Below are 17,906 nucleotides of genomic sequence, written 5' to 3'. Positions count from 1 at the left end.
AGACACAGACATGGGCAGAGAGACACACAGACACCAGCACACAAATGTGCACACGCTCACACGCAGTGGAGTACACACGCTCACACGCAGTGGAGTACACACACACATCACTGCCCCCAGATATGTGTGCAGGGGCATACACACGTGCACACACGTAGACGCACACACGTGTGCACAGACACACGCAAGTACACACATGTACACACATGTACAGCCACACCCACAGGTGCACACACATGTGTTCACTGGTGCACACACACACTTGCAGGCATGCACCAGCACACACACACACACACACAGAACAACACAAACACACACACGCTCACACCCACATGTACACACAGAACAACATACACACACTAACACACACACACGCTCACACCCACATGTACACACAGAACAACATACACACACTAACACACACACACACGCTCACACTCACATGTACACACAGAACAACACATACACTAACACACACACACTCACACAGAACAACACAAACACGCACACGCTCACACCCACATGTACACACAGAACAACATACACACACTAACACACACACACACACACGCTCACATTCACATGTACACACAGAACAACACACACACTAACACACACACACACTCACACAGAACAACACACACACACAAACACACACACGCTCGCACTCACATGTACACACAGAACAACACACACACTAACACACACACACGCTCACACAGAATAACACACACACTAACACACACACACACACAAACACACACACACACACACACACACACAAACACACACACACAAACACACACACGCTCACACCCACATGTACACACAGAACAACACACACACACACACATACTAACACACACACACACAAACACACACACGCACTCACACCCTCCCGGCTGAGCCCGTCCCAGCTCAGCGCAGCTCAGCAGGGCCCCGGGGCTCTGGGGGCGGGGTCACAGAGGGGGCGTGGCTCAAAGGCTCCGGGCAGACCCCGCCCCTCTCCGTTTCCCCCCCCCCCCGCCCGCCGCTCCAATGTACCCCCGTCCCGCCGCTCCCGCGCTCCCACCGCGAGCTGCCCCCCGTCCCCCCACCCCGGGACACCCCCTCGCCGCCCCCGCCCTCCCCCGGCCCCGCTCCCCCTCGGTCACCGGTGCAGCAGAGCCGGGCGCTCAGGTACCGCCGCCGCTCGGGCTCGGAGCCGCCGCTCAGCCAGTCCCCGGCGGGACCGGGGCCCGACATGGCCCCGCCGCTCCACCGGAAGGGACGGGACCCACCGACCACCGACCAACCGACGGACCCACCGCCGGGACCGACCGGCGGCACCGGGCGGACGGGACGGGCGGGGGGGGAGGGACGGGCGGCACCCGCCCCGCTTCGCCCCGCCCTCCCGGCGGCCCCGGCTGCGCCACCACCCGCAGCATCCGGGGGGACCGGGGGGACCCGGGGAGGACACCCCACCCTGCACCCCAGGGAGACACCCCGCTCCGCAAACCGGGAGAGCCGGGGGGGCACTCCGTCCCTGCTGCCCCGAGGGGTACACCCCGTCCCTAAAACCCGGAGGGACCCGGAGAGAAACCCCACCCCGCACCCCGGGGCGATCTCCGATCAGGACCCCTCCTTCCGCACCCGGGCCTGCGGTGCTGGAACCCTGCGCCCCTGCCCGCACCCCTCTGCCCCCAGGACCACCCAGTACTGCAGCCACGGGGCACCCCGACATCTCCAGCACCCACATCCCGACCCCTTACCCACACGCAGAGCTCCAGGGGGGTGGGGGCAGCTCGTGCCCCCCAGCACCCAAGCCTCACTTCAGCACCCATCCCTTCCGGCTTCCTTTCCCCATAGGTCCCACAAAGGGTCCCCGTGCCGAGGGGAGCCCTCCGCGTGTTTTCCGGTGGGTCCCCACGTCACCGAGGACCCCCGAGCTGCAGGGACCCCGTGCGCCCCACGCCGCGTCCCACCATCCCCACCCCGAGGCCAGAGGAGACCCCAGGCACACGCAGGGCCGGACCGAGCTGTGCCGGGAAGGAGCCTGCGACGGGGAAGGGGGTTCTGGGGGACGCCAAGGAGGAAACACCCCCCTCCGACCCCCCGGCCCGCAGGTCACCTGCTCCTGGCCCGCAGCAGCACCCGCAGCAGAGCGCGAAGCCCATCGTGCGTCCCGGCCCCGGCGCCCCCCGCCCTGCTCGGCGTCCGGCCGCGTCTGGTGGGAGCGCGGCGGGATCCGTGCCCGGAGCGCGGCCTGAGCCGCGGCCAGTGACTCACACAGCCCACGGCCTCCGCCAGCCCGGCTCCTCCTGTTCCCAGGCAGCGTGGAGCCCACCCACGGCCGCTGCGCTGGGAGCCCCCGAACCAGCACGACCGCGGGCAGAGCACAGCGGGCAGCCGGGACAAAGCCGGAGGGGCTCAGACCACCTGGCACGGGCACAGGCATGGCACGGGCATGGCACAGCACAGGCATGGCACGGGCATGGCACAGCACAGGCATGCCATGGCACAGGAACCCTGGTCAGGGAGACACCCAAGTGGTTCAGAATGGGCTGCAACCCCTGTTATCACCCAGAGTGCTGGGGGGCTCCTGGAGCTGGGCACTTCCCTGCCAGAGGGAGCACAGAGGTCTCAGGAGGATCTCAGGGGGTCTCGGGGGTCTTATGTCGAAACCCAGCACGGCAAAAGCCAGCCAGGACGAGCCAGGCCAGCAGCAAGGCCGAGGTGTGGGGGCTGGGCTCGGCAGAGCACGGCATGGCACGGTGCCGACCCACGGCTCAGCCCCACGGCAGTGGCCGCGTCCCATCTGTGCCGCAGAGATAAGGAGCTGGGGGCAGCGGGGGGGGGCCGAGCCGGAGCGATAGCGCCCGGGGAGCGGGGAACACCGCCTGGAACGGGACACGTGTCCCGCGGGATGTGCGTGCCACGCCCGCCACGCTCCCCGCACGCTGCCACGGCTCCGACACGCTTCCCACGGCTCCAGCGTGCTTCCCAGGGCTCTGAAACGCTTCCCACGGCTCCACCATGAAGGACGTGGGACAGTGCCGGGAAGAGCCTCCCCATGGATGCCAGGGGCGGTGCCGGGGGGACCGTGCTGGGGGAACCGTGCCGGGGATGCCCGTGGTTGCCAGCCACGGCCCCTGGAGGCCGGTGAGTCATGGCTGCGGCCAGCAGCAGCATCCGATCCTCCCGGCCTGGCACAGCCAGAGCCGCCAGCGCGGTGGAAAAGCTGAGTGGAGCGGAAAGGGGGGGGGCAGGGGGGTTCCCAAACCTCTGGGGCCCCCCTCCGCCCACTGCCGCCACGTCTCTGGCAGCCTTGGAAACCGGAGCGGGGCCAAACAAACAGCGGCATCCTGCTGCCAAAACCAGCCGGCGCCGCCACCAGCCCGCCAAGCTCTGCCGCGGCTCCCCCGCCCCCCCCCCCAGCCCCCCAGGCACGGGGATAGAGACACAGACAGGAGCTCTGGCTGGGCCGTGGTGCCCCTTGAAAACACCTGCCCTGACACTGCCGAAACTGCCACAGAGAGCAGCTGGTACAGCCCCTCATTGCACGGGGCAGCCCCCCGCGGGTACCGGGCAGCCCCCCCGCGGGTACTGGGCAGCCCCCCCGAAGGCATCAGGCAACCTCTGGTGAGCACCGATCAGCCTCCCGCGGGCACCGGGCAGCCCCTTGTTGGCACCCGGCAGTCCCCACCCCGACCCTCCGTGGGTTCCAGGAGCAACGCTCAGAAACAACCCCACTGCCCTGGCGAGGCACAGCCCAGCACGGAGGGAGACCACCGGTGGAAACCCCCCCCGAGCGATTGCGGAGGTGCAGACCCCAGCAGCACCGAGAGCGGCCGGTGCTGCCGGAGCCTCCTGGCATCCCCCAGCTCGGGAGGGTCGCGGCGCGGCGGGATGATGGGCCCCGGCAGGTGCGACCTTGGGGGTGCCCTTCGGACTGGGCCGGCGCCAGGGACAGCGGCCCCCCCGGCAGGGGCAGCCGGGGCTCCAGCCCGGCCAAGGTGCCCTGCCCGCCTTATCTGGCACCGGCACCGGCAGCGGCCGCGGCCTCCGCGGCTCCCACCGGCCGCGGGCCCGGCAGTGGTTTCGCAGCGCGGCGGCCGCGGGAGCGGGGCCGTCCCGTCCCGGCGGCGGCCGCGTGACAGTGCCCGGTGCCGCACGCAGATCGACGGAAACCGCAGCCAACGCCCTGGAAAGTGCCGGGAGGGGGGGCCGCGGCCGCCGGCAGCGCCCCGGCAGCAGGGATGGATGCAGGTGGCCGAGTCCGCGCCGGCGGAGGGTGTGGGGGGTCTCATGGAACCCCCGGACACCCGCACCCACTCGGCCCTTCCCGGGCCCCCCTGTCACCAGATCCCTGTCCCCAAAAATATTTGGCACCTTCACACCTCGGGATGGGGATGCTGGGGGAGGGTTTGGGCAGCCGCCCCCGGGCCGAGGGGCTGCTGCCGGGATCCCCACTCCTAATGGTGTCGGGCAGGGGGGGTGTCACACTCCATCAGTGCTGAGTCACTCCTGGGTACCACCTGGTGCTGCATCCCGCCCACCCCCCCGGGATGTTCCCCTACGGCAGGTGAAGCTCCCCAGAACCCAGGGCAGCAGGTTTCTCCCCTCGTCCCTCCCCGCACGGGCGGTGAGTCCCCCCTAAAGCCCCTCGGGACCCCCACCCACTCAGGAAGCGGCGGGGCTGCAGGTGTCGAGCCGCTCCCCCCCTCCCCACGGCGGGTGGGCGGGGCGAGGGGCCGAGCCGAGCGGAGCCGGGGGGGCCGAGGGAGGACCGAGGGGAGTCGAACTCACCGGTGTCCCCCGGCTCGTCCCGCCGCCGCCGCCAGTACCAGACCAGGGCGAGGGATGCTGCGTGTCCCGCCGCCACCAGCGACGGGAACAGGGACCCGGTGTCCTCCATGCGGGACACGGGACGGGCTCGGAACCGGCCGGGCTCGGCGGGGCAGGGACGGACCAGCGCCCGCCCCCCCGGGGCAGCGCCCGCTCCGCCTTAACCCCTCCCGGGCCGCGGCGCGGAGACGCCTCCTGCCCGCCGCACCGGCACGGCCCCCCCGTATCCCCCCCCCCTGCCGTGTCCCCCCCCGCGTCGTGTTCCCCCCATCCCGGCTTTTTATATCCCGGGACAAGCGCCCCGGCGGCGCCAGCCCCCCTGTCCCTGTCCTTTCCGCAGCCCCCCCGGTCTCACCCACCCGGTACGACCTTCATGGACAAGGCAGGGTGCGGGCAGGTGCGAGCAGGGTGCGGGCAGGTGCGGAGCGCGGAGCGAGGGCACAGCGCGGCTCCGCCGGTGGCGGTGGGGGCGGGGGGGGGCGGGCAGGGAGCGGGCGCCGATATAAATAACCGGGGCCCGTCACCGAGCCCGAGTTAGAACATGACACGGGTGGGGGCGGGACGGGGCGGCCGCGACGGCACCTCGGGACCCCCGGACCCCCCAGCACCGGTGGGGGGGGGGTCACGCTACCGCCACCTCGGGGGGGGGTCGTGACACCGGGACTAAGGGCCCCGGCACGGCCCCGCCGTCGAAGGAGGCCGCCCCTCCTGACCGGGGAGAAAAAGGGGGTGCTGGAGGGGCACCGGCATCCGCTCCGCCCCGCAGGGACCCCGCAGCCCCCCGCCGCCGCGACCCCGTCCCCGCCAGCCGGTAGTCCAGGCCGGATTTTCCGGCAGCGCCTCGCCGGGCGGAGAGAAAACACGGATCCGGATCAGCTGGCACGGCAGGACTGGACGGGACGGCCGGGGCTCCGGGATCGCGCCCCACGCGGGGGTCGGGCAGCGACCGCAGCCTCGGAGCCCGGCGCGGGGTGCGACCCACGGGACAGAGCTCGGGGGGACTCCTCTGTCCCCGCGGGACGTGGGTACTGCCCGCGCAGGACCCGCACCCACGGGGCAGCAGCGCGGCGGGCCCGGCCCCCCCGCCGGCCGGTGACTCACGGCGCTGGCAGGGACCGGGCTCGGCGCCTCTGCGCTGGAAACTTGGACCGGCGGCGGCTGCCCACGGCCACGGGCTGACTCACAGCCCGGAGGGGTGCGGGGGGGCCCTCGCCACCGCCTCGGGGCGCCGCCGCAGCTGCCCCGCCCGGGGGGGGTGGGACACCGGACGCCCCGCACTCCCGCCGGGTCCAGCTGCCGCCGATCGTGTGTCGGGATCGCGTGTCGCGGGGGAGGCGGTGTTGGGGACACCTTCGCAGCCGCAGCCCCCTCCCCACCAGCCCTGCACGCCCCAGCTGCCGCCGTCTGTCCGACCCACCCTGGGCACAGCGGGGGCCTTGGAGGCGCAGAGTCCCCACGCACGGCCCCTCACAGCACAGCTCCTTCCCAGCACGGCCCCCCACAGCCCAGTTTCCCCATGACACTGTCCCCTCCCCACCATGGGGAGCCCGGGGGGACAGCAGCAGTGACACTCCTGCAGCACTCAGGGTCCCTAGCACCCCACCAGCCTCTTGGAGACCCCAGGGAGCCACCTCACTGCACCCCGGTCCCCCCAGTGCCCAGGGACCACTCCAGCCCACAGGGTCCCCGTGGGCTCAGGGAGGCACAGCGAGGAGCCCCCCAGCACCCTCCTCCCTCCCCAGGCAGCGAGTGGATTGCAGGTGTCCCCCACCCCATCTTTGGCCAGGCACCGGGGGGCTCAGGGGGCTGCAGCCACCCCTGGGAGCAGAGGGGCTCAGGTGCCCCCACTCACGAGAGCACAGGGGGCACCCCAGGGCTCTGGTCGGTACCTGCGGCCGGGCTGGGCTGCGGGGGCAGCTGGGACAGCCCCTGCCCTGCAGCGACGGTGACGGGCTCCACGTGCCGCTCGCCCTCGTCCTTCCTGCGGTAGAGCCGGTCGCCGCCGGTGGGACGTACCCGGTGGGTGCCGGTGCCGGTGGTGGCACGGCGGGTGTCGGGGCGTGGGGCGGCGGGGCGCGGGACGCGCTGCAGGGAGCGCGGGACAACGTCGGGCGGCAGGCGCAGGTACTGGCGCAGGTGGGCGATGCCGGCGTCGGTCAGGTACCAGTAGAGGTGTCGCCAGGCGGCCGTCTGGCGCACGAGGCCGCGGGAGTGCAGCGAGGCCATGGCGCGCCGAACCTCCACGTTGGCCACGCCGGGCAGCTGCGGGTGGGTGCGCCGGGGGCACCCGTCCCGCTCCCCCACCAGAACGCCCTCACGGAACAGCAGCTCCAGGATGGAGCGGAGCCGCTCCAGCGGCATCAGCATCCCTGCCACCATGGTGCGGGTGGCAAAGCAGAGGGCACCGCACGCGGCACAGGGGACAGGGCTCAGTTACGCCTCACCGCTGCTCAGTATGGTCCGGTGCAGCTCCGTGTGGTACAGCCCAGTACGGTTCAGTACAGCCCAGTATGGCCCAGCACAGCTCAGTATGGCCCAGCACAGCCCAGCCCAGTATGGTCCAGTACAGTCCAATACGGGTCGGTACGGTCCAGCCCAGCCCAGTATGGTCCAGTTCGGCTCGGTATGGCCTGGCACAGCCCGGTACGGTCCAGTACAGCTCAGTATGGCCCGGCACGTCCTGGCGCGATCCGGCACGGCGCGGTGCTGGCTGCCGGCACGGTCGGAACGGCGGCAGCTCCACCCCCGTTCGGGGGGGCCGGGGGGGCCCCAGGCCCAGCCCTGACTCACCACCGGCCCCTCCCCGGCCCCGGCTTCCGCCCGGGGGGGGCACGGCCGGACCCGCCCCCACTTCTCCCCCCCTGCCCCGACCCACCCGGCCGGTTCCTGCGTGGGAACCCCCGCGGCTCCCGCCCCACCTCCGCCCCGGGACCGGCCCCGCGGAGCTCCCGGGGAGACCCTGAGCCGGGGGTGACCCTGAGCCCGGGAGGGGGACCCTGAGCCTGGGGGCAGCCCTCAGCTCGGGGGGAGACCCTGAGCCGGGAGGGGTCTCTGAACTTAGGAGGGGGCACCCTGAGCCCGGAGGATCCCTGGGCCCGGGGGAGAGCCCTAAGCCCGGGGGGGAGCCCTGAGCCGGGGACGTGGCACCCACGCCCCGCCCGAGCATCGCGCTCAGCCGGGCTGCAGGCAGAGCAGCAGGCAGGAGTCGGGCAGGGGGACGGTCAGGTGTATAGGCAGGGGCACAGGCAGGGCTGGGAGGCCACATCCTGCCACGTCGATGTTTGCTCTGCTCCTGCCCCTGTTTATACCGGGGGAGCAGCCCCAGGGGGACCCCACGTCGCCCCCATATCCCCCGGCAGTGGCACAGCCGTGGCAGTGGCGTAGCTGTGCCCCACCACGCACCCCGAGTGGCAGGTGAGGACGAGGCAGCTGCCCCCCACAGCCACCCTCTGAGCCCCCCCGGCAAGGACAGCTGCCCAACACCCCCTCAGTGGCAACTGGCACGGCCCCTAGCACAGCAGTGGGACCCCCAAGCACCGTCGTGGGAAGAGACCGGGCATTGGGGACCCCCCAGGGGCACACCCAGGCTCCGTGTGAGGGGCGGGGTGGGAGTGAGTGCCGGCACTCACACCATGGAGCAGGAGGGACTCTGGGACGAACTGAGGTGCCAGGGACCCCCCCTGCTGGAGGCTGCCCCATGCCAGGGAGATCCCAGCCCCACAGCCCCCAAAAGGGGAGGAACCCCCCCGGGGCTCCCCTGGCCCAGCACACTGAGGCTGGGGCACAGGGGCACTGCAAGGCTGCAGGAGCCCTCCGGCATGGGGGGAAGGGGGAATGCTGTGGTCCTTGGGAACACCATCCCCGGCACCTCTGTCCCTGCCGATGGCACTACTAGGAGTGGCAATGGGGTGCACTGGGATTTACTGGTGGGGAGCAGCGACCTGGGCATGGCTCACCCCAGAGCTGGCAGGCCACAGGGACCCCAAACCCACAGATGGGTGATGCAATCACGGGGGGGGGGGGTGGCCACAAGGACTGGCGCAATTTCCCCATCTCCTGATCTTGGGGGCCAAAGGAGGGTGGGGGAAAAGGCCCCCCGTTGCTGAGGGCCCCCAACATCAGGCACCCCTGGTACAGCTGGTGCAGGGGCCAGAGGCACCAGGGACACTGGGGTGCCCACCCCCCAAAAGGAATCATCCAGAAGAGCATCAGTCACCTGCCTGAACCCCCACAAGCATGTCCGGCACCACAGAGCACCCCCTCAAGCCCCACGGTACCCCAGAACCCCAGCAGGGTGGAATAGACGGGGGGAGCAAGGGGGCAGCAAGAGAGGGCAGAGATGGGTGGGCAGAGATGTTGCAGCAACAGGAGAGTGTTGGGGAAATGATGGGGAACAGAGATGGGGCAGTGATGGAAGGAGCGATGAGGGGCAGAGATGGGGTGAGTGATGAGGGAGTGATAGGGCTGAGATGCGGCAGAGATGTGGGAGTGTTCAGGGGCAGAGATGGGGGGAGTGTTGGGGGAGCGATGGTGGGCAGTAGGAGTGTGTCCCCCCCCAGCCATGGCCCCGCACCCCCAGCCCGCATCGGGGTCACGGCCGCGCCGGCGGCTCCCACCGGGAAGTGCCGCGTCAGCGCCCGCCGCCCGCCGTGATCCAACGCGATGTGACAGCGGGGCCATCGCCAGCATCCCGCCGCTGCCCCGCGCCGGGCAGGGCGCCGCCACCGCTCTGCACTCGCCGGGGAGGAGCCCCTCGCCCTCCGCTCCGCGCTGCCAGCGCCCCCGCACCGGCCCCGCAGCTCCGCGTCCCGCCGGCGTCGCACCTCGGGGGGGGCAGGGGGGCATCGGCTGCCGGCACTGGGGGCACCCCCCCTGCAGTCCAGTGCACGCCCCGTGCCCCTCACCCCTCCGGCCCACGGCGCCCTCGGGCAGCCCGGCGGGGGCAGCCCCCCAAATCTGGGGGGGGGGCAGCGGCTCCTGGCCACGGGCCCGGCACTGCCCTCCCAGTGCCAGCACCGGTGCCGGTGCCAGTGCCGGGGTCTGGCGAGGCCGCAGGGCTCCCCGTGTCCAGCGGAACAAAGCCGCGGCTGTTTGCGGAGAGCACCGCGGCCAGAGACCGGCTCTTAATGAGGCCGGGGCCGGCGGGGGTCCCGGCACTGGCGTGGGTCCCGGTGCCGGCGGGTGTCCCGGGCTCGGGCGGTTCTCACCATAAATCAACCTCGTAGCAGCCCCGGCTCTGTGGGAGCAGACACGGCCCTGGATCCCCCCGCTGGGCCTGCGGCACCGCTGCGGCTGCCGGGCACCACGACTCTCCCGGGGTCCGTCCCATTCCAGTTCTCCCGGGGTCCATCCCCATCCTCTCCGAGTCCATCCCCATCCTCGCCGGGGTCCATCCCCACCCTCGCCGAGTCCATCTCCACCCTCGCCGAGTCCATCCCCACCCTCGCCGGGGTCCATCTCCCCCCTCGCCGAGTCCATCCCCACCCCCGTCGGGCTCCGTTCCAGCCCGACCCCAGCTCGGTGGCTCGCTGAGGTGCCAGGCCCCGCGGTGGCTCTCTGCCCGCTGCGGTGACACAGGGGCCGGTGGCCGCCAGCAGCCCCGTGACCGGCATCCGCCGGCGCCCGTTACTCACGCCCCAGCGCCCCGGCCCTGCGGCGCGGCGTGGTAACACGGCACGGCACCCGCACGGTAACACGGCACGGCACCCGCACGGTAACACGGCACGGCACCCGCATGGTAACACGGCACGGCACCCGCATGGTAACACGGCACGGCACCCGCATGGTAACACGGCACGGCACCCGCACGGTAACACGGCACGGTAACACGGCACTGCCCCGGAACCCGGCCCGGTGGTGCCTGGCAGGGGCACCGTGACAGCGGGCGATGCTTGTGACACCGGGGAACGCTGAGTGATGCCGGTGATGCTCCCCGTGACCCCCGCTCTCCTGTCCGCGCTGCGACACACGCACAGGAGGGACGCAGCGCGACTGGAGCCCCCCGGGACGCGGAACCCCCGCCGGTCCCCTTGGGCTTGGCCCCGGGACGGCCGCGGTGTCCCCCCACCCCGGTACCTTTGAGGGAGGCGATCTCGTGGTGGATGCCCCGCGCCCCCTCCATGGCCGCCCGCGCTCCCGCACGCTGCCGGCCGGTCCCGCAGCCCCGGGGCGGGACGGACCCGCCCCCCCCGGCCCCGCCTCGCCCCGCCCCCTCGCCGCAGCCCCCCGCCCCTGCGGCACCGACACCGCCCCCCCCCCCCACCGGCTGGGACAGGCCCCGCAGCCCCCTCGGCACGGCACAGAGCCCCAGCAGCACGGCCCCCCCAGACCCCTCATCACAGCAGAGACCCCCACATCAACATCAACACAGACCTCCCAACAGCACAGCTCCTCCGGCCCCACCAAGTCCAATACGGCCCCTCCACCAGCACAGACCCCCCCCCACCATCCAGCACACACAGCACCCCCTCCATGACCAATCCCCCCATCCAGTACAGCCCCCCATGCTCACCCATCCCACTCCCCCCCCGCCAGTGGGGCCCATCCCCAGGGCGTTGGGCACCGATCCAGTTCTGCCCAGGGCAGGGATACAGATCCCCTCTGACAGCAGTGCCAGGGGGGCTTCTGTCCTTGAGGGGGGAAGGGTTGCCCCCCAGCCCCCTGATTCCCCCACTGGCACCATTACCACAGGCTGGGGGTGCTGGCAGGAGCCCCTGGCACGGTGCCAAGCAGCGGTGCCAGGCCTCAGCCTCAGCTCCGCGTGGCCGTGCCAGCCCCGGGTCCTGCCGGGAATGGTGGTCGCACTGCGGCCACCGGCCATCCCTGGGGACACCGGGAGGGACCCAGCACGGCCACCACACTGCAGCCACCAGCCACCCCCCAAGCCCCAGGGACAGCGGAAGGGACTGTGTCATGGCCACCACACCGTGGCCACTGCGGCCACCAGCCAGCCCAGGGACATTGGGAGGGACTCAGCATGGCCACCACACCACAGCCACCAGCCACCCCTCAAGCCCCAGGGACAGCGGAGAGACCCAGCATGGCCACCACACTGTGGCCACTGGCCACCACATCACAGCCACCCCCAGAGCCCCAGGGACACTGGGAGGGCCTCTGACCCTGCCACCACACTGCAGCCAGCCCCTGAGCCCTGGGGACACTGGGAGGGACCACAGCATGGACACCACACTGTGGCCACCTGGCCACCACACAAAGGACACTGGCCAGCCTTTAAGCCCCAGGGACATAGGGACCCCAGCATGGCCTCTGCCCTGTGGCCACTGTGGCCACTGGCCACCCACAAAGCTCCAGGGACACCAGGGAAGGACCCTGGCATGGCCATCACACTGTGGACACTGGTCATCCCCCGAGCCCCAGGGACACCAGCAGGGACTGTGGCATGGCCACCATACTGCAGCCACTGCGGCCACCAGCCCCAGGGTCACCAGGAGGGTCCCCAGCACAGCCACTGTACTGTGGCCACCATGACCATCTGCTCCAGGGACACTGGGAGGGACCCCGGCATGGCCACCACAGGGCCACTCCAGTGAAGGGCTGGGTGGTCCTGGGGGTCCAGCTGCCCCCTGACAGGGAACAGCCTGTGTGGATGAGCACTGTGCCAAGCCCTGGGGAACAGCCCCGGCTGCCGTGGTGATGGTGACAGTTGTGGTGGTGCCAGGGGTGACAGTGTCCCCCAGCCTGGTTTCAGTGCCCACTGGGCACTGTGCTACAACAGTGGCTCTAATTGAGAAGCCACGAGGCATCCAGCAAACACCCTAACACCCACCTCACCTGGGGATCCCGGTACCCCCAGAATGCACCAGCACCAGGTCCTGTGCCAGGGCCACCACCAGCTCCACCAGCCTCTGGCCTACAGATGGTGGCAAGCACCAGCCTGTGCCCCCCAGCACAGTCCCTGGCAGAGCAGGTGCCGGGTCCCACTGGGCTCTGAGCCTCAGGGATGGCACGTGCCAGCAGGTATCACCAGCCCCAACAGGTTCTGCCATCACCATGTCACTGCATGTGGCAGAGCCCAAGGCCGGCTGACACTTCCCAGCTGCCACAGCTCAGCCCTAACCTCATTGTCCCCTCCAGGCCAACTGCTGTCCAGCCGTGATGGCACACCCACCCACCCCATGGGTCATGGCTCCAAACCTGCCAACACCTGGCAAGGGGTGGGTGACCAACCACACAGTGACATCAACCCTTGCTCTGGGACCCACAGCATCACACCCACCCAGCGAGGTGGGACCAAACCCACTGGCATCCAGTGAGGGGCGACTGCACGGTCACATTAAACCCACCACATGTCCCACAGCACCAAACCCGCCAGCAGCCAGCAAGGTGGGATCACGTGGTGATCCCAAACCTGCCAGCACCTGGCAAGGTGCAACTACCCAGTGACACCAAACACCTGCCCGGGGGCCCATGACTCCAAAGCCTCTGGCACACAGTGAAGTGGGACCACATGGTGACACTGAACCTTCCAGCACCTGGTGAGGTGGGATCATGTTGACACCAAACTCTCACTCCAGAACCCACGTCACCAAACCCACCAGCACTCAGAAAAGTGGGACCACATGGTGACAACAAACCTGCCAGCACCCAGCAAGGTGGGACCACATGGTGACACCGAACCCCTGCCATTTGCCCAGGACCACCAGCCAAGCCACACTGCCCAGTCCCATGGTGCCCTGGCACCACTGAGGGATATCAGCTCCTGAACTGTGTGCCATCCCTGCCTGCAACACTCAGACCGTGGTGGGACCTGCCAGGGCCAGACCTGTTGAGCTCCTCCCCACAGCACCGGGTGCACTGGGGTCCCTCCCAGGGGACACCTGAGCCGTAGCACAACTGGTGGTGGCACCAAAAGGGCTGCAGGCTGAGGGCACCCGCTCCCACCACCCCAGAACTGGCGTCCTGCCCTGGCGGGAGCAGCTATAACACCTCATCCCAAGGACCCTGCGGCGGGATCAGCTGCGACCCCCCGGCGCCGGGACGGGGGGGCTGCCCCCCCGCAGGCAGCATCCGCTCCCATGTAAGGGCATGGCTGCGGGCACTGCCGGCCCCACGCCGGGGCACCGGAGCCCCCTCGGCCACACGCAGGCATGGGGGGTACTGCGGACAGCACTGGGGTCTGACCCACCACCCAGCGTGGGCCTTGTACCCCGAGATGCCACCGATACCACCACTGCCACCAGTGCCACTGCCGAGCACTGGAGCTCCGCTGCCCACAGCCGCCGGCCCCTCACCGCCCGTGCCCACTCTCCGCCGCCCCCAGCCCCCCGGCAACACCCCCTATCCCCAGCCCTCCCACCGGGACCCCCCGCCCCACCACGCCGCCGCTGACCCCGCCGGCCGCCGCGGGGGGCGGCGGGCACAGTGCCCTGCCCGTCCGCGGGCACCGAGCCCCCGGGGGGAGCAGCGGCCGGGGGGGCTCCTCTCGGGGTCCGAGGTGCCGCTCCGTGTCCCCCGGTCCCCCCCCACCCCCCCGGCCGCGCCGGGGCTGGCGGCGCCCATCGTGCCCAATTATGGGAATGAGCGGCCGCGCTCCCCCGCGGCCCCCCCGCGCCCGGCGCCCCACGGCGCCCCTCGGCCGGCCCGCGGTGGGGCGGGGGTCCCGTACCCTTGTAGCGCTCCCGCACGTCCTCGTAGGCCTGGATGAAGTCCTGCTCTTCGGGAGCGGGCGGGGGGCCGGCGGCGGCCATGGCGGTGGGGGCGGCGGCGGGGGGCGAGGGCAGGGGTCCGGGGCCGGGGTCCGGCGTGCCCGGCGTGTCCGGCGTGTCCGGCGGCTTGGCGGCCCCGCACCCCGCGGCTGGGCACGGGCACGGGACGGGACAAGGGACGGGACAGGGGACGGGACATGCCCCCGCCCAGCCCTTTAAAGGAACCGCCGGACACCGCCCCAACGCGCGCCAGACCACAGGGCACGGCACCCACGGACACGGCACCCCGTGGGGCACGGACACGCCATGGGGCGCAGCACCCCATGGGGGATGGGGCAGGTGGAACCCTCTGCGCCCCCCAAACAGGTCACACGGTGCCGGGGACGCGGCACTGACCGAACCCCGACACCACCAGCCCCGGCCGTGGAGCACCCACGGGTGCCCAGAGGAGCACAGGGGGGCAGGGGTGAGTGATAAGGGACGAGGGTCGCAGTGATGTGGGACACTGGGGTTGGGGGGCGCAGATGATAAGGGATGGGATTGGGGGGGTGCCTGGTGGACCCCACAGTTGGCACAGGGACTCCTCTGACTTGCACCCTGACATCCCCACCCTCGCTCGAGAGGCAGATGAGACGCCCCCTCTCCTAGTGAGTGGTCAACCCCTTAAAGAGATCCCTAGGTGCCCCCCAGCCGGTGAGGACAAGGACGTCACGGCCCCCCCGGGGCCCCCACAACAGCCTCATGAGCACCGAGGGATTTTTAAAGTTCCATCTCTCAGTGCCACCATCCCTGTGTGGCACGGGGGGGGCCCACCGCGGCCCCCACCAACCTCCACCGGAGCCCAGTCCCAGCCGTGGGCGAGCTGGGGCGGGTGTGACACTGGCCCCGTGGGACGGGGCCTCGTCATCCCTAAAAATAGAGACTAAAGCCCCGAAACCCGAGCGGGGACGGAGATGGGGGGGGGAAGGGAGGGGGGGAATGGCGAGGAAAGGACAGGGAGGTGCAACGGAAATAGCCCGAGGGGGGGTATTCTGTGCGGGGGGGCTGAGTGCTGTATGGGGGGGACACGCTGAGCCCTGTGAGAAGACACTGGGTGCCCCATGGTGATACACTCGAAGCCGTATGGGCACGGCACGGCTCGGCTCGGTTCGGCTCAGCACAGCACGGCCCAGCACGGCACGGTTCGGCTCGGCACAGCACGGCACGGCTTGGCACAGCATGGCACGGCCACGTTCGGCTCGGCTCGGACCGGCACGAGTTCAGCACGGCACGGTACTGACATGGCTCGGCTCAGCACGCCTCGGCACGGCATCCTGCATGACGGCACTACTGCCCCGGCCCCGGCCCAGCTCCCAGCCGCGGTGCCACCCTTCGGTCCCCCGGCCTAGCACGGGGCTCCCACATCACCCCATGGCATCGCCCCACGGTCCTCCGGGCACCTCCGGCCCCTCCATCCCACCGCGCTGGAACCCCCCGCGCATGCTGAGACCCCCAGACACGCCCCATACCCCCGGTCCCATCCCGTCCCAGCCCCGGTCCCGGCTGTACCTGCGATGCGGATGACGGCTCTCTCGGCGGGGTCCAGCACCGTCCCGTTGCCCGCGGCAGCCTTGGCGCGCTGGGAGCGCTGGTGCTTGCCCAGGTTCCAGGGCAGCGTGTCCCCGGCGCCGGGCGAGCCGCTGCTGCCACTCGAGCTCTCCTCCGCCATCGCCGCCGGCTCCCGGCTGCCCGCCGACCCCGGCTCCTGCGGCAGAGGGACCGCGTCAGGGACCCCCCGGCACCGGGACCCCCGGCATCGCCACCGCCCTCCTTCGGGCGTCAGGGACCCCCGGCACCGGGACCCCCGGCATCGCCACCGCCCTCCTTCGGGCGTCAGGGACCCTCGGCACCGGGACTCCCCCGCACCTGGCAGCACCGACAGCCCCCTCACGCTCCAGCCCCACGGCAGAACCACGGAGCGCCGAGAGGTGCCGGGACCCCCCGGGACAGCCCCGGGGAAGCGCGGTCTATGCCGAGCCGTGCCAGGACCCCCCGGGACAGCCCCGGGGAAGCGCGGTCTATGCCGAGCCGTGCCGGGCGGTGTCGCCAGGACCACGGTCCCCACGGGGCCACCGCGGCGAAGGGACGGGCAGGGAGCCGTCGTGATGACCGGTCCGGCACCGGGACGGCCGCGGGGGCACCGAGAACTCGCTCGTGGGACTCCCCCGCCGGTGCCGCCGCAGCCGGTGCGGGCACGAGCAGAAGAACCAGACCGGAGCCGTACGGGACAAGACCGCACCGGCACCGGGGCAGCGGCCGGGCCCGCTCCGTTTCCGGGAGCGGCTGCCGAGGTTCAGCCGGGCCGGCAGCCCCGCGGGGCCGGTGCCGGTCGCAGCCCCTCGGTGCCGGGAGCGCTCCCGGGGGAGCGGGACGGAGGGTGCCGGCAGTGGCGGGGATGGCTCCGTGATCCTGCGCCCGCCGTACCAGCACCTCCGCCATCCCGGCACCTCCGCCATCCCGCCTCCATCATCCCGGCACCTCCGTGATCCCGCCCCCGCCATCCCGGCACCTCCGCCATCCCGCTGCCTCCGCCATCCCGGCACCTCCGTGATCCTGCCTCCGGCATCCTGGCACCTCCGCGATCCCGGCAACTCCGCGATCCCACCTCCGCCCCGGCCCCGCCGCAGCCGTGACACCGGCTCGGGCTCGTTCCCTCGGGAGCCGGCAGCACCGGGCGTTTGCCGAGGCCGAGGCGCCATTTGCAGAAGCTCCGAACCCGGCAGAGCCACCGGCCCCGGCATCGCCGGTATCACCGACATCGCCGGTATCACAGACATCGCCGGTCCCGGCCCTCCTGGTATCCCCGGACCCCGGCATCACCGGCACCCCCGGCATCACCGGCACCCCCGGCATCACCGCACCGGCACCCCCGGCAGTGGGGGGGCAGGCGGGGGGTGGGCGTGGGGAAAAGGTGGGGGGCAGGTTGGGGGAGCAGGTGAGGGGCGGGCTTGGTGCGGGAGGGGGGGCAGGTGTGGGGGGAAGGTGTGGGGGGCGGGTGTGGGGGGCGGGTGAGGGGCGGGCGTGGGGGGGTAGGTGAGGGGCGAGAGGAGGGGGCAGGTGGGCTCCGGGGGTGGGGGGAAGGTGAGAGGCGGGCGTGGGGGGCAGCGCGGCGCGCGCCGGTGCCAAGCCTGAGTCACCGGCTCCATCGCCCACGTCCCCCCCGCAGTCCCCCCCCCCCGGGCCTGACGCGCCGCCTCCCCCCACCCACAGGGGCACCCACAGGGACCCCGCCGCCCCCTCGAGCTCTCCCCGCCCCCGGGGACTGGAGCCTCAGCCTCCAAACGCCCCTCGCACCCCCAGCACAGCCCCCCCCCGCACCCCACGGCCCCAGAACGACCCTCCACGCCGCATCCCCCAGCCCCCACGGCTCCTGCA

The 17,906-nt window shown here is 71.3% G+C and overlaps 2 protein-coding genes across 2 annotated transcripts in view; both read right to left on the bottom strand.

The window, feature by feature from the left end:
* PLEC (plectin) overlaps window positions 1-7,234 on the bottom strand; it is an 80,694-nt gene extending 73,460 nt beyond the window's left edge. Inside the window, exon 1 of the mRNA XM_032699162.1 lies at window positions 6,717-7,234. Within this exon, the coding sequence (XP_032555053.1) occupies window positions 6,717-7,206 (490 nt within the window). The 5' untranslated portion in view covers window positions 7,207-7,234. The remainder of the gene's footprint in view (window positions 1-6,716) is intronic.
* Window positions 1-17,906, bottom strand: part of LOC116797962 (erythroblast NAD(P)(+)--arginine ADP-ribosyltransferase-like) — a 471,907-nt gene that overhangs the window by 413,083 nt on the left and 40,918 nt on the right. The gene's annotated exons all lie outside the window — the stretch shown is intronic.

This window comes from Chiroxiphia lanceolata, chromosome 1, assembly GCF_009829145.1.
Source record: "Chiroxiphia lanceolata isolate bChiLan1 chromosome 1, bChiLan1.pri, whole genome shotgun sequence".
Classification (NCBI taxonomy): domain Eukaryota; kingdom Metazoa; phylum Chordata; class Aves; order Passeriformes; family Pipridae; genus Chiroxiphia; species Chiroxiphia lanceolata.
This window is presented reverse-complemented; position numbering and strand designations above follow the sequence as displayed.